Source organism: Bombina bombina, chromosome 5 (assembly GCF_027579735.1).
Source record: "Bombina bombina isolate aBomBom1 chromosome 5, aBomBom1.pri, whole genome shotgun sequence".
Classification (NCBI taxonomy): Eukaryota; Metazoa; Chordata; class Amphibia; order Anura; family Bombinatoridae; genus Bombina; species Bombina bombina.
Window position 1 is genome coordinate 200,513,977 of NC_069503.1, and position 15,769 is coordinate 200,529,745.

The 15,769-nt window shown below is 41.4% G+C and overlaps 1 protein-coding gene across 3 annotated transcripts in view; it reads right to left on the reverse strand.

Annotated features, from left to right (window-relative positions):
• ESYT2 (extended synaptotagmin 2) overlaps positions 1–15,769 on the reverse strand; it is a 581,700-nt gene that overhangs the window by 343,286 nt on the left and 222,645 nt on the right. For all 3 annotated transcript variants that reach the window (XM_053713830.1, XM_053713829.1, XM_053713828.1), the window contains exon 4: positions 13,905–13,981. In XM_053713830.1, coding sequence (XP_053569805.1) covers positions 13,905–13,981 — 77 coding nt within the window. The remainder of the gene's footprint in view (positions 1–13,904; positions 13,982–15,769) is intronic.

Genomic DNA, 15,769 nt, shown 5'->3' on the forward strand with positions numbered 1-15,769 from the left:
AACCTTTCTCCCAAAAATAGCCTCCGAAGAAGCAAAAGTATCAAATTTGTAAAATTTGGCAAAAGTGTGCAGTGAAGACCAAGTCGCTGCCTTACATATCTGGTCAACAGAAGCCTCGTTCTTGAAGGCCCATGAGGAAGCCACAGCCCTAGTAGAGTGAGCTGTGATTCTTTCAGGAGGCTGCCGTCCGGCAGTCTCGTAAGCCAATCGGATGATGCTTTTAAGCCAAAAAGAAAGAGAGGTAGAAGTCGCTTTTTGACCTCTCCTTTTACCAGAATAGACGACAAACAGAGAAGATGTTTGTCTGAAATCTTTTGTAGCCTCTAAACAGAATTTTAGAGCACGGACAACGTCCAAATTGTGTAACAAACGTTCCTTCTTTGAAACTGGATTCGGACATAAAGAAGGTACAACTATCTCCTGGTTAATATTCTTGTTAGAAACAACCTTTGGAAGAAAACCAGGCTTAGTACGCAAAACTACCTTATCTGCATGGAACACCAGATAGGGCGGAGAACACTGCAGAGCAGATAACTCTGAAACTCTTCTAGCAGAAGAAATAGCAACCAAAAACAAAACTTTCCAAGATAGTAACTTAATATCTATGGAATGTAAAGGTTCAAACGGAACCCCTTGAAGAACTGAAAGAACTAGATTTAGACTCCAGGGAGGAGTCAAAGGTCTGTAAACAGGCTTGATCCTAACCAGAGCCTGAACAAATGCTTGAACATCTGGCACAGCTGCCAGTCGTTTGTGTAGTAAGACAGATAAAGCAGAGATCTGTCCCTTTAGAGAACTCGCAGATAATCCTTTCTCCAAACCCTCTTGCAGAAAGGAGAGAATCTTAGGAATTTTTATCTTGTTCCATGGGAATCCCTTGAATTCACACCAACAGATATATCTTTTCCATATTTTATGGTAAATCTTTCTAGTTACCGGTTTTCTGGCCTGAACTAGAGTATCTATCACAGAATCTGAAAACCCACGCTTTGATAGAATCAAGCGTTCAATCTCCAAGCCGTCAGCTGGAGGAAGACCAGATTTGGATGTTCGAATGGACCCTGAACAAGAAGGTCCTGTCTCAAAGGTAGCTTCCATGGTGGAACCGATGACATATTCACCAGGTCTGCATACCAAGTCCTGCGTGGCCACGCAGGAGCTATCAAGATCACCGAGGCCCTCTCCTGATTGATCCTGGCTACCAGCCTGGGAATGAGAGGAAACGGTGGAAATACATAAGCTAGGTTGAAGGTCCAAGGTGCTACTAGTGCATCTACTAGAGTCGCCTTGGGATCCCTGGATCTGGACCCGTAGCAAGGAACCTTGAAGTTCTGACGAGACGCCATCAGATCCATGTCTGGAATGCCCCATAATTGAGTTAGCTGGCCCAAGATCTCCGGGTGGAGTTCCCACTCCCCCGGATGGAATGTCTGACGACTCAGATAATTTGCTTCCCAGTTTTCCACACCTGGGATGTGGATCGCAGATAGATGGCAGGAGTGATCCTCCGCCCATTGTATTATTTTGGTCACTTCTTTCATCGCCGGGGAACTCCTTGTTCCCCCCCTGATGATTTATATACGCAACGGTCGTCATGTTGTCTGATTGGAATCTTATGAATCTGGCCTTTGCAAGCTGAGGCCAAGCCCTGAGAGCATTGAAGATCGCTCTTAGTTCCAGAATGTTTATCGGGAGAAGAGACTCTTCCCGAGACCATAGTCCCTGAGTTTTCAGGGATTCCCAGACCGCGCCCCAGCCCACTAGACTGGCGTCGGTCGTGACAATGACCCACTCTGGTCTGCGGAAGCTCATTCCCTGGGATAGATGGTCCAGGGTCAGCCACCAACGGAGTGAATCTCTGGTTTTCTGATCTACTTGAATCATTGGAGACAAGTCTGTATAGTCCCCATTCCACTGTTTGAGCATGCACAATTGTAATGGTCTTAGATGAATTCGTGCAAAAGGAACTATGTCCATTGCTGCAACCATCAACCCTACTACTTCCATGCACTGAGCTATGGAAGGACGTGGAACAGAATGAAGAACTTGACAAGTGCTTAGAAGTTTTGACTTTCTGACCTCATTTCTAAGGAATCTATTATTGTTCCCAAGAAGGGAACTCTTGTTGACGGAGACAGAGAACTTTTTTCTATGTTCACCTTCCATCCGTGCGATCTGAGAAAGGCCAGAACGATGTCTGTATGAGCCTTTGCTTTTGAAAGGGACGACCCCTGTATTAGAATGTCGCCCAAGTATGGTACTACTGTGATGCCCCTTAGAACCGCTAGAAGGGACCCGAGTACCTTTGTGAAAATCCTTGGAGCAGTGGCTAATCCGAATGGGAGAGCCACAAACTGGTAATGTTTGTCCAGAAAGGCGAACCTTAGGAACTGATGATGTTCTTTGTGGATAGGAATATGTAGGTACGCATCCTTTAGATCCACGGTAGTCATAAATTGACCTTCCTGGATAGTGGGTAAAATCGTTCGAATGGTTTCCATCTTGAACGATGGTACCCTGAGAAATTTGTTTAGGATCTTCAAATCTAAAATTGGTCTGAAGGTTCCCTCTTTTTTGGGAACTACGAACAGATTTGAATAAAATCCCATTCCTTGTTCCTTTATTGGAACTGGGTGTATCAATCCCATCTTTAACAGGTCTTCTACACAATGTAAGAACGCCTGTCTCTTTATTTGGTTTAAGGATAAGTGAGACATGTGGAACCTTCCCCTTGGGGGTAGTTCCCTGAATTCCAGAAGATAACCCTGAGAAACTGAGCAAAGAGAGAGAGTCTGCCCCCTACTAGATCCGGTCCCGGATCGGGGGCTACTCCTTCATGCTGTTTTGTTAGCAGCAGCAGGCTTCTTGGCCTGCTTACCCTTGTTCCAGCCTTGAATAGGTTTCCAGGCTGGTTTGGGCTGTGAGGCATTACCCTCTTGCTTAGAGGATGCAGAATTAGAGGCCGGTCCGTTCCTGAAATTGCAAAAGGAACGAAAATTAGACTTATTCTTGGCCTTGAAAGGCCTATCTTGTGGAAGGGCGTGGCCCTTTCCCCCAGTGATGTCTGAGATAATCTCTTTCAATTCTGGTCCAAAGAGAGTTTTACCTTTGAAAGGGATGTTAAGCAATTTTGTCTTGGATGATACATCCGCTGACCAAGACTTTAGCCAAAGCGCTCTGCGCGCCACAATTGCAAACCCTGAATTTTTCGCCGCTAATCTAGCTAATTGCAAAGCGGCATCTAAAATAAAAGAGTTAGCCAACTTAAGTGCGTGAACTCTGTCCATAACCTCCTCATATGGAGTCTCTCTACTGAGCGACTTTTCTAGTTCCTCGAACCAGAACCACGCTGCTGTAGTGACAGGAACAATGCACGAAATGGGTTGTAGAAGGTAACCTTCCTGTACAAAAATCTTTTTAAGCAAACCTTCCAATTTTTTATCCATAGGATCTTTGAAAGCACAACTATCCTCGATAGGAATAGTAGTGCGCTTGTTTAGAGTAGAAACTGCCCCCTCGACCTTAGGGACTGTCTGCCATAAGTCCTTCCTGGGGTCGACCATAGGAAATAATTTCTTAAATATAGGGGGGGGAACAAAAGGTATGCCGGGCTTCTCCCACTCCTTATTCACTATGTCCGCCACCCGCTTGGGTATAGGAAAAGCGTCGGGGTGCACCGGAACCTCTAGAAACTTGTCCATCTTGCATAATTTCACTGGAATGATCAAGTTGTCACAATCATCCAGAGTAGATAACACCTCCTTAAGCAGTGCACGGAGATGTTCTAATTTAAATTTAAATGTCACAACATCAGGTTCAGCTTGTTGAGAAATTTTTCCTGAATCTGAAATTTCCCCATCTGACAAAACCTCCCTCATGGCCACTTCAGATTGGTGTGAGGGTATGACAGAACAATTATCAGCGCCCTCCTGCTCTTCAGTGTTAAAAACAGAGCAATCGCGCTTTCTCTGATATGCAGGCATTTTGGATAAAATATTTGCTATGGAGTTATCCATTACAGCCGTCAATTGTTGCATGGTAATAAGCATTGGCGCGCTAGAGGTACTAGGGGCCTCCTGCGTGGGCAAAACTGGTGTAGACACAGTAGGAGATGATGTAGTATCATGTCTACTCCCCTCATCTGAGGAATCATCTTGGGCAATTTCATTATCTGTGGCAGTACTGTCCTTACTTTGTTTGGACGCTATGGCACAATTATCACACAAATTTAAATAGGGAGACACATTGGCTTTCATACATATAGAACATAGCTTATCTGAAGGCACAGACATGTTAAACAGGCTTAAACTTGTCAATAAAGCACAAAAACCGTTTTAAAACAAAACCGTTACTGTCTCTTTAAATTTTAAACAGAAACACTTTATTACTGAATATGTGAAAAAGTATGAACGAATTGTTCGAATTACCAAAATTTCACCACAGTGTCTTAAAGCATTAAGAGTATTGCACACCAATTTTCAGAGCTTTAACCCTTAAAATAACGGAACCGGAGCCGTTTACAAATTTAACCCCTATACAGTCCCAGCTACAGCCTTTGCTGTGACCTAACCAAGCCCAGAGGAGAATACGATACCAAATGACGCCTTCTAGAAACTTTTCCAACTACTTTCAGATCCTCACACATGCATCTGCATGTCTTGCTCTCAAAAACAACTGCGCAGTAATGGCGTGAAAATGAGGCTCAGCCTACAACTGGGAAGGCCCTCCCTGACTGGAAAAGGTGTCTAACATAGTGCCTGCCGTTAAAAAACGTTCCCCAAGTTTATAAATGTGAATTATCAGCATAAACACGTATAAAAACAGAATTTATGCTTACCTGATAAATTACTTTCTCCAACGGTGTGTCCGGTCCACGGCGTCATCCTTACTTGTGGGATACTCTTCCCCAACAGGAAATGGCAAAGAGTCCCAGCAAAGCTGGTCACATGATCCCTCCTAGGCTCCGCCCACCCCAGTCATTCGACCGACGGACAGGAGGAAATATATATAGGAGAAACCATATGATACCGTGGTGACTGTAGTTAGAGAAAATAATTCATCAGACCTGATTAAAAAACCAGGGCGGGCCGTGGACCGGACACACCGTTGGAGAAAGTAATTTATCAGGTAAGCATAAATTCTGTTTTCTCCAACATTGGTGTGTCCGGTCCACGGCGTCATCCTTACTTGTGGGAACCAATACCAAAGCTTTAGGACACGGATGAAGGGAGGGAGCAAATCAGGTCACCTAAACGGAAGGAACCACAGCTTGCAAAACCTTTCTCCCAAAAATAGCCTCCGAAGAAGCAAAAGTATCAAATTTGTAAAATTTGGCAAAAGTGTGCAGTGAAGACCAAGTCGCTGCCTTACATATCTGGTCAACAGAAGCCTCGTTCTTGAAGGCCCATGTGGAAGCCACAGCCCTAGTGGAGTGAGCTGTGATTCTTTCAGGAGGCTGCCGTCCGGCAGTCTCATAAGCCAATCGGATGATGCTTTTAAGCCAAAAGGAAAGAGAGGTAGAAGTCGCTTTTTGACCTCTCCTTTTACCAGAATAAACAACAAACAAGGAAGATGTTTGTCTGAAATCTTTAGTAGCCTCTAAATAGAACTTTAGAGCACGGACAACGTCCAAATTGTGTAACAAACGTTCCTTCTTTGAAACTGGATTCGGACACAAAGAAGGTACAACTATCTCCTGGTTAATATTTTTGTTAGAAACAACTTTAGGAAGAAAACCAGGCTTAGTACGCAAAACCACCTTATCTGCATGGAACACCAGATAAGGAGGAGAACACTGCAGAGCAGATAACTCTGAAACTCTTCTAGCAGAAGAAATTGCAACCAAAAACAAAACTTTCCAAGATAGTAACTTAATATCTATGGAATGTAAGGGTTCAAACGGAACCCCTTGAAGAACTGAAAGAACTAGATTTAGACTCCAGGGAGGAGTCAAAGGTCTGTAAACAGGCTTGATCCTAACCAGAGCCTGAACAAATGCTTGAACATCTGGCACAGCTGCCAGTCTTTTGTGTAGTAAGACAGATAAAGCAGAGATCTGTCCCTTTAGGGAACTTGCAGATAATCCTTTCTCCAAACCTTCTTGAAGAAAGGAGAGAATCTTAGGAATTTTTATCTTATTCCATGGGAATCCTTTGGATTCACACCAACAGATATATTTTTTCCATATTTTATGGTAAATTTTTCTAGTTACAGGTTTTCTGGCCTGAACCAGAGTATCTATCACCGAATCTGAAAACCCACGCTTTGATAGAATCAAGCGTTCAATCTCCAAGCCGTCAGTTGGAGGGAGACCAGATTTGGGTGTTCGAATGGACCTTGGACAAGAAGGTCCTGTCTCAAAGGTAGCTTCCATGGTGGAGCCGATGACATATTCACCAGGTCTGCATACCAAGTCCTGCGTGGCCACGCAGGAGCTATCAAGATCACCAAGGCCCTCTCCTGATTGATCCTGGCTACCAGCCTGGGAATGAGAGGAAACGGTGGGAATACGTAAGCTAGGTTGAAAGTCCAAGGTGCTACTAGTGCATCTACTAGAGTCGCCTTGGGATCCCTGGATCTGGACCCGTAGCAAGGAACCTTGAAGTTCTGACGAGACGCCATCAGATCCATGTCTGGAATGCCCCATAATTGAGTTATTTGGGCAAAGATTTCCGGATGGAGTACCCACTCCCCCGGATGAAATGTCTGACGACTCAGAAAATCCGCTTCCCAATTTTCCACTCCTGGGATGTGGATCGCAGACAAGTGGCAGGAGTGATCCTCCGCCCATTGAATTATTTTGGTCACTTCTTTCATCGCTAGGGAACTCTTTGTTCCCCCTTGATGATTGATATAAGCTACAGTCGTCATGTTGTCTGATTGGAACCTTATGAATTTGGCCTTTGCTAGTTGAGGCCAAGCTCTGAGAGCATTGAATATCGCTCTCAGTTCCAGAATGTTTATCGGGAGAAGAGACTCTTCCCGAGACCATAGACCCTGAGCTTTCAGGGATTCCCAGACCGCACCCCAGCCCACTAGACTGGCGTCGGTCGTGACAATGACCCACTCTGGCCTGCGGAAGCTCATTCCCTGGGACAGATGGTCCAGGGTCAGCCACCAACGGAGTGAATCTCTGGTCTTTTGATCTACTTGAATCATTGGAGACAAGTCTGTATAATCCCCATTCCACTGTTTGAGCATGCACAGTTGTAATGGTCTTAGATGAATTCGTGCAAAAGGAACTATGTCCATTGTTGCAACCATCAATCCTATTACTTCCATGCACTGCGCTATGGAAGGACGAGGAACAGAATGAAGAACTTGACAAGAGCTTAGAAGTTTTGATTTTCTGACCTCTGTCAGAAAAATCCTAATTTCTAAGGAATCTATTATTGTTCCCAAGAAGGGAACTCTTGTTGACGGGGACAGAGAACTCTTTTCTTTGTTCACTTTCCATCCGTGAGATGTGAGAAAGGCTAGAACGATGTCCGTATGAGCCTTTGCCTTTGACAGGGACGACGCTTGTATTAGAATGTCGTCCAAGTAAGGTACTACTGCAATGCCCCTTGGTCTTAGAACCGCTAGAAGGGACCCTAGCACCTTTGTGAAAATCCTTGGAGCAGTGGCTAATCCGAATGGAAGAGCCACAAACTGGTAATGTTTGTACAGAAAAGCGAACCTTAGGAACGGATGATGTTCCTTGTGGATAGGGATATGTAGGTACGCATCCTTTAGATCCACGGTAGTCATAAATTGACTTTCCTGGATGGTGGGTAGAATCGTTCGAATAGTTTCCATTTTGAACGATGGTACCCTGAGAAATTTGTTTAGGATCTTCAAATCCAAAATTGGTCTGAACGTTCCCTCTTTTTTGGGAACTACGAACAGATTGGAATAAAATCCCATTCCTTGTTCCTTTATTGGAACTGGGTGTATCACTCCCATCTTTAACAGGTCTTCTACACAATGTAAGAATGCCTGTCTCTTTATTTGGTTTGAGGATAAGTGAGACTTGTGGAACCTTCCCCTTGGGGGTAGTTCCTTGAATTCCAGGAGATAACCTTGAGAAACTATTTCTAGCGCCCAAGGATCCTGAACATCTCTTGCCCAAGCCTGAGCAAAGAGAGAGAGTCTGCCCCCCACCAGATCCGGTCCCGGATCGGGGGCTACGCCTTCATGCTGTCTTGTTAGCAGTGGCAGGCTTCTTGGCCTGCTTACCTTTGTTCCAGCCTTGCATTGGTTTCCAGGCTGGTTTGGGTTGTGAGGCATTACCCTCTTGCTTAGAGGATGCAGAATTAGAGGCTGGTCCATTTCTGCGAAAGGGACGAAAATTAGGCTTATTTTTAGCCTTAAAAGACCTATCCTGTGGAAGGGCGTGGCCCTTTCCCCCAGTGATGTCTGAAATAATCTCTTTCAAATCAGGTCCAAATAAAGTTTTACCTTTGAAAGGAATGTTAAGTAATTTTGTCTTGGATGACACATCCGCTGACCAAGACTTTAGCCAAAGCGCTCTGCGCGCCACAATAGCAAACCCTGAATTTTTCGCCGCTAATTTTGCTAATTGCAAAGCGGCATCTAAAATAAAAGAGTTAGCCAATTTAAGTGCGTGAACTCTGTCCATAATCTCCTCATATGGAGTTTCTCTACTGAGCGACTTTTCCAGTTCCTCGAACCAGAACCACGCTGCCGTAGTGACAGGAACAATGCATGAAATTGGTTGTAGAAGGTAGCCTTGCTGTACAAAAATCTTTTTAAGCAAACCTTCCAATTTTTTATCCATAGGATCTTTGAAAGCACAACTATCTTCGATAGGAATAGTAGTGCGTTTGTTTAGAGTAGAAACTGCCCCCTCGACCTTGGGGACTGTCTGCCATAAGTCCTTTCTGGGGTCGACCATAGGAAATAATTTCTTAAATATAGGGGGAGGAACAAAAGGAATGCCGGGCTTTTCCCACTCTTTATTTACTATGTCCGCCACCCGCTTGGGTATAGGAAAAGCGTCGGGGGGACACCGGAACCTCTAGGAACCTGTCCATCTTGCATAATTTCTCTGGAATGACCAAATTGTCACAATCATCCAGAGTAGATAATACCTCCTTAAGCAGTGCGCGGAGATGTTCTAATTTAAATTTAAATGTCACAACATCAGGTTCAGCTTGATGAGAAATTTTTCCTGAATCTGAAATTTCTCCCTCAGACAAAACCTCCCTCATGGCCCCTTCAGATTGGTGTGAGGGTATGACAGAACAATTATCATCAGCGTCCTCTTGCTCTTCAGTGTTTAAAACAGAGCAATCGCGCTTTCTCTGATAAGTAGGCATTTTGGATAAAAGATTTGCTATGGAGTTATCCATTACAGCCGTTAATTGTTGCATGGTAATAAGTATTGGCGCACTAGATGTACTAGGGGCCTCCTGCATGGGCAGAACTGGTGTAGACACAGTAGGAGATGATGTAGTATCATGTTTACTCACCTCATTTGAGGAATCATCTTGGGCAATATCATTATTTGTGGCAGTACTGTCCTTACTTTGTTTGGACGCTATGGCACAATTATCACATAAATTTAAATGGGGAGACACATTGGCTTTCATACATATAGAACATAGCTTATCTGAAGGTATAGACATGTTAAACAGGCTTAAACTTGTCAACAATGCACAAAAAAACGTTTTAAAATAAAACCGTTACGGTCACTTTAAATTTCAAACAGAAAACACTTTATTACTGAATATGTGAAAAAGTATGAAGGAATTGTTCAAAAATTACCACCACAGTGTCTTAAAGCCTTAAAAGTATTGCACACCAAATTTCAGAGCTTTATCCCTTAAAATAACGGAACCGGAGCCGTTTTTCAATTTAACCCCTATACAGTCCCAGATACAGTCTTTGCTAAGACCCAACCAAGCCCTGAGGGGAATACGATACCAAATGACGCCTTCTAAAAGCTTTTTCAGAGATTCTTAGATCCACACACATGCATCTGCATGCCCTGTTCTCAAAAAACAACTGCGCATTAATGGCGCGAAAATGAGGCTCAGTCTATGACTAGAAAGGCCCCCTGACTGAAAAAGGTGTCCAATACAGTGCCTGCCGTTTTATAAACGTTCCCCAAGATTATAAATGTCAATTGTTAGCCTAAATTTGAATAATATGCACAAATAAAGCAAACGATTTAGCCCATAAAAATGTCTACCAGTTTTTTAGCCCATAATAAGCCCTATATTCTGTTTGTTTTTGAATAAGAAAATGGCTTACCGGTCCCCATGAGGGGAAACGACAGCCTTCCAGCATTACACAGTCTTGTTAGAAATATGGCTAGTCATACCTTAAGCAGAAAAGTCTGCTAACTGTTTCTCCCAACTGAAGTTACTTCATCTCAACAGTCCTATGTGGAAACAGCAACCGATTTTAGTTACTGTCTGCTAAAATCATCTTCCTCTTACAAACAGAAATCTTCATCCTTTTCTGTTTCAGAGTAAATAGTACATACCAGCACTATTTTAAAATAACAAACACTTGATAGAAGAATAAAAACTACATTTAAACACCAAAAAACTCTTAACCATCTCCGTGGAGATGTTGCCTGTGCAACGGCAAAGAGAATGACTGGGGTGGGCGGAGCCTAGGAGGGATCATGTGACCAGCTTTGCTGGGACTCTTTGCCATTTCCTGTTGGGGAAGAGAATATCCCACAAGTAAGGATGACGCCGTGGACCGGACACACCAATGTTGGAGAAATGTCCAAATAAAGCAATCGATTTAGCCCATAAAGTGTCTACCAGTTTTATAGCCCATATTAAGCCCTTTATTCTGTTTGAGACTAAGAAAATGGCTTACCGGTCCCCATGAGGGGAAATGACAGCCTTCCAGCATTACACAGTCTTGTTAGAAATATGGCTAGTCATACCTTAAGCAGAAAAGTCTGCTGTTTCCCCCAACTGAAGTTACTTCATCTCAACAGTCCTATGTGGAAACAGCAATCGATTTTAGTTACTGTCTGCTAAAATCATCTTCCTCTCACAAACAGAAATCTTCATCCTTTTCTGTTTCAGAGTAAATAGTACATACCAGCACTATTTTAAAATAACAAACACTTGATAGAAGAATAAAAAAACTACATTTAAACACCACATACTCTTAACCATCTCCGTGGAGATGTTGCCTGTGCAACGGCAAAGAGAATGACTGGGGTGGGCGGAGCCTAGGAGGGACTATATGGCCAGCTTTGCTGTGACTCTTTGCCATTTCCTGTTGGGGAAGAGATATTCCCACAAGTAAGGATGACGCCGTGGAACGGACACACCAATGTTGGAGAAATTTTATTTTGTGTTTTTTACATTTATTAACCTGAGCTAGGAGTATGTATTCATTTGGCTCTATCCCATATTGATCGCCTTATCATCTTACTTCAGGTTGGTATATGTACAGATATAAAAAGTTTTTCTGGACTATGTGTTTAAATTTATTATTTGTCCAGGTTAGGAATATATCTCTATATATCCCTTTAAATATCATGTATACTTTAGTATATTCCAAGCTGCATTATTTAGTATCAATATTAGGTATGGTCCAGACACTGTATAAGATCATATACGGCCATTACATATATACTGTTTATTTTTTAATCTTTAATTTTTATTGTCCCCCAATAACTTATTTGCAGCACCAGCCTGTTGCCGCTTGAGGCTTTTTTGTGCTATGAGTGTTCCCCCGGGTGAACAGCTGAGTCTGTGTTGACATCGGGCTACGTGATGACGTACCACATGCTGTCTCCGGGCTTACACTGCTAGCAACGCCCCCTGTCTTGCATGTACGCGCGCTCTGAGATGAAGCAGCCCTGAGGTAGGAGAACGTAATGCTTACTTATTAATTTATTTATTTAACAACACATTAATGGATGTGCATAATTGCTCTGCTATTTGTTCCTTTTCCCCAAAGTTTGGTAATAAATTTATTAGTAACGTCCTTTTGTATAATATGGCACATGCATGGTATTATATTCTGTGAGCAGCAGCGTGTCTGCAGTATATTAAGGTTACAGCATTGATATCATAAACATATTCTAGGAATGCAATTGTATTTTGTTAGTTATATATGATCTCCTGTTGCTGCTATCACTGATGAGATGGTTATATTTATGTTTTGTATATATCACTGTTTATGCATTGTGTTCACTGTGCTTGGGAGGTTGCTATGACAACCTTTGGCGGTTTTTTCCACGTTGTGGGGGGTGGGGTCTTCATTTCTTTGCATTGGTGTTTGTATAAAGGGATGCATCTTGCATGTGTCCTCTGTCTGAGGAAGGGGATACGGTCCCCGAAACGTCACAGAAATAAATATTTTTGATTGAAAAGGACCAGTGAGTGCAGCCATTTGTTCATTGATACTATATATATATATAAATATATATATATATATATATATATATATACGTAGCAAAAACTTGCACTCACTGGACTTTAACATCAAACATTTAATGTGACGTTTCGGAGACAAAGTATCCCCTTCCTCAGACGTCTGAGGAAGGGGATACTTTGTCTCCGAAACGTCACATTAAATGTTTGGTGTTAAAAAAGTCCAGTGAGTGCAAGTTTTTGCTACGTATATCTATTACCTACTAGCACTAGGGTTGCACCGATACCGATACTAGTATCGGTATCGGTGCCGATACCAAGTATTTGCATGAGTACTTGTACTCGTGCAAATGCACCGATACTTAAACCGATACCTCCAATTCCTACCCATATGCCATCGTGTGGCGTTTTTCAAACTGCATGTTCCCATTCCATTTTAAGCTGGAGTGGAGACTTAACTAAAAATTGTTCACTTCTGTTCTGCCAATACAAATTGCTGTTATTTGTATTTTACGTCAGAGCAGTGCTTTAAAAGCTGCTACTTTACATCTGGAAGCCTCTCATCTTGCACAATTATTCTCAAAATATGCTGTACTCTGAGGAACACCCTTAGCCAGGGCTGGACTGGGAATAAAAAGCAGCCCTGGAAAAATATAAAGACCAGCCCTATTTTCTGTTGAGTCAGTAGAATACAAATGCCCCATTTTTCTCAAAGGGGATTACTGGGATACTCCTTCCCCAATATTATTTTCAGAATTAAATTATACGACTTTGTATTAAGTACAAATGTCAGATTGATGAGTTATATAGGCACCCTACAACCCAATTGCATCCAGTAATCGCCCTTTAAATTGTAGCTTTCCAGTCCCAGCTGCTGCAGCTGTTATTTATTGTTGTTATTATTTATATTTGTTATTGTAATAATTTTATTTATAAACATATTCTGTGAACTTTGTGACAACAAGCACATAAAACTGTTTTATTATTTCATAATGTCTTTTGAGATACAGTTCATAATTATAAAGAAGTGATCTTAAATCATTAGTCTGTATTGTGCTTGGTAAACTGTCATGACATTAAAAAAGTATCGGTAATTGGTATCGGTGAGTATTTGAAAAAAAGTATCTGTACTTGTACTCGGTCTTAAAAAAATGGTATCGGTGCAACCCTAACTAGCACCCTGGCTGCTGACGTTTGAAGTGAGAGTGCTCATCCTGGATATATATATATATTTATATATATACACACAAACCAAAAAAGGAAAAGCACACTCCAAAGGAATTTCATCAATTTGTGTATTCACTTTATTTGTTTGTCAATATGATCCGTCCTCTTACATATACGCACACACACACACAGTGTGTTATATGTAGGGGAGGTCAGATATATTTTTTCTTGCTCCGGTGGCTATGGGACATCTACCAACCAGTACTCATATTCTGATATTCTACTAGAGTGTAATAAAATGTGTTCAATTTTTCCTGCAAGAAACAACCTGTTTAATATAAAATCAGTGTAATGAGAGTAATCAATCTTTGGAACATTTACCTTATCTGAAGATCTAAGATAATCTGTCTTTTGTCCACATTTTCAGTGTATACCTTCACTCCATTTACTCTTAGGGGCTACAGCAAAAAAGAAAAAATATATATATATTATATATATATATATAGTTATAATATTAATTAATTTTCATAGTTCAAAGCAAGCACCTCAAATATTAAAGAACGTTTCTACAATGAACACCATATTATGCACATATTTTGTTGTACACATTGGATTTTTGGGGGGGGGGGGGACATAATTTAAGTAAGAACTTACCTGATAAATTAATTTCTTTCATATTGGCAAGAGTCCATGAGCTAGTGACGTATGGGATAGAAATACCCAAGATGTGGAAGTCCACATAATAAAAACAGCCATTTTCCGCTGAAAATTTTAAATTAACAAAAAAAAAAGTTTTTCTCATAAATTGAAAGAAAAAAACTTAAAACATTAGCAGAAGAATCAAACTGAAGCAGCTGCCTGAAGAATTTTACTACCAAAGACTGCTTCAGAAGAAGCAAATACATCAAAAAGGTAAAATTTTGTAAATGTATGCAAAGAAGACCAAGTTGTTGCTTTGCAAATCTGATCAACTGAAGCTTCAATTCTTAAAAGCCCAAGAAGTGGAGACTGATCTAGTAGAATGAGCTGTGATCCTCTGAGGTGGGGGACTGTCCCGCCTCCAAATAAGCTTTATGAATCAAAAGCTTGAACCAAGATGCCAAAGAAAAGGCCGAAGATTTCTGACCTTTCCTAGAACCAGAGAAGACAACAAATAGACTAGAAGTCTTCCTGAAATCTTTAGTAGCTTCAACATAATATTTCAAAGCTCTTACAACATCCAAAGAATGCAAAGATCTTTCAAGAGCATTCTTGGGATTAGGACACAAGGAAGGAACAACAATTTCCCTACTAATGTTGTTAAAATTCACAACCTTAGGAAGAAATGTAAACGAAGTCCGCAAAACAGCCTTATCCTGATGAAAAATCAGAATAGGAGACTCACAAGAGAGAGCAGACAATTCGGAAACTCTTTTAGCAAAAGAGAAAGCCAAAAGAAACAACACTTTCCAAGACAGTAGTTTAATATCCAAAGAATGCATAGGCTCAAAAGGCGGAGCCTGCAAAGTCTTTAAAAAAAACTAAGACTCCAAGGAGGAGAGATTGATTTAATAACAGGCTTGATACGAACCAAAGCCTGAACAAAACGGTGACTATCAGGAAGCTTAGCAATCTTTCTATGAAATAAAACAGAAAGAGCAGAGATTTGTCCCTTCAAAGTACTTGCAGACAAACCTTTATCCAAAACCATCCTGAAGAAACTGTAAAATTCTAGGAATTCTAATAGAATGCCAAGAGAATTTATGAGAAGAACACCATGAAATATGAGTCTTCCAAACTTGATAATAAATCTTCCTTGAAACAGACTTATGAGCCTATAGCATAGTATTAACCACTGAGTCAGAGAAACCTCTATAACTAAGCGCTAAGTGTTCAATTCCCATACCTTCAAATTTAACGATTTGAGATCCTGATGGAAAAAACATAATTTCTGTATGAACTTACATATTGGCAAGAATCCATGAGCTAGTGACGTATGGGATAAACAATCCTAACAGGAGGGGCAAAGTTTCCCAAACCTCAAAATGCCTATAAATACACCCTTCACCACATCCACAATTCAGTTTAACGAATAGCCAAGTAGTGGGGTGATAAAGATAGGAGTAAAAAGCATCAACAAAGGAATTTGGAAATAATTGTGCTTTATACAAAAAAAATCATAACCACCATAAAAAAGGGTGGGCCTCATGGACTCTTGCCAATATGAAAGAAATGAATTTACCAGGTAAGTTCTTACATAAATTATG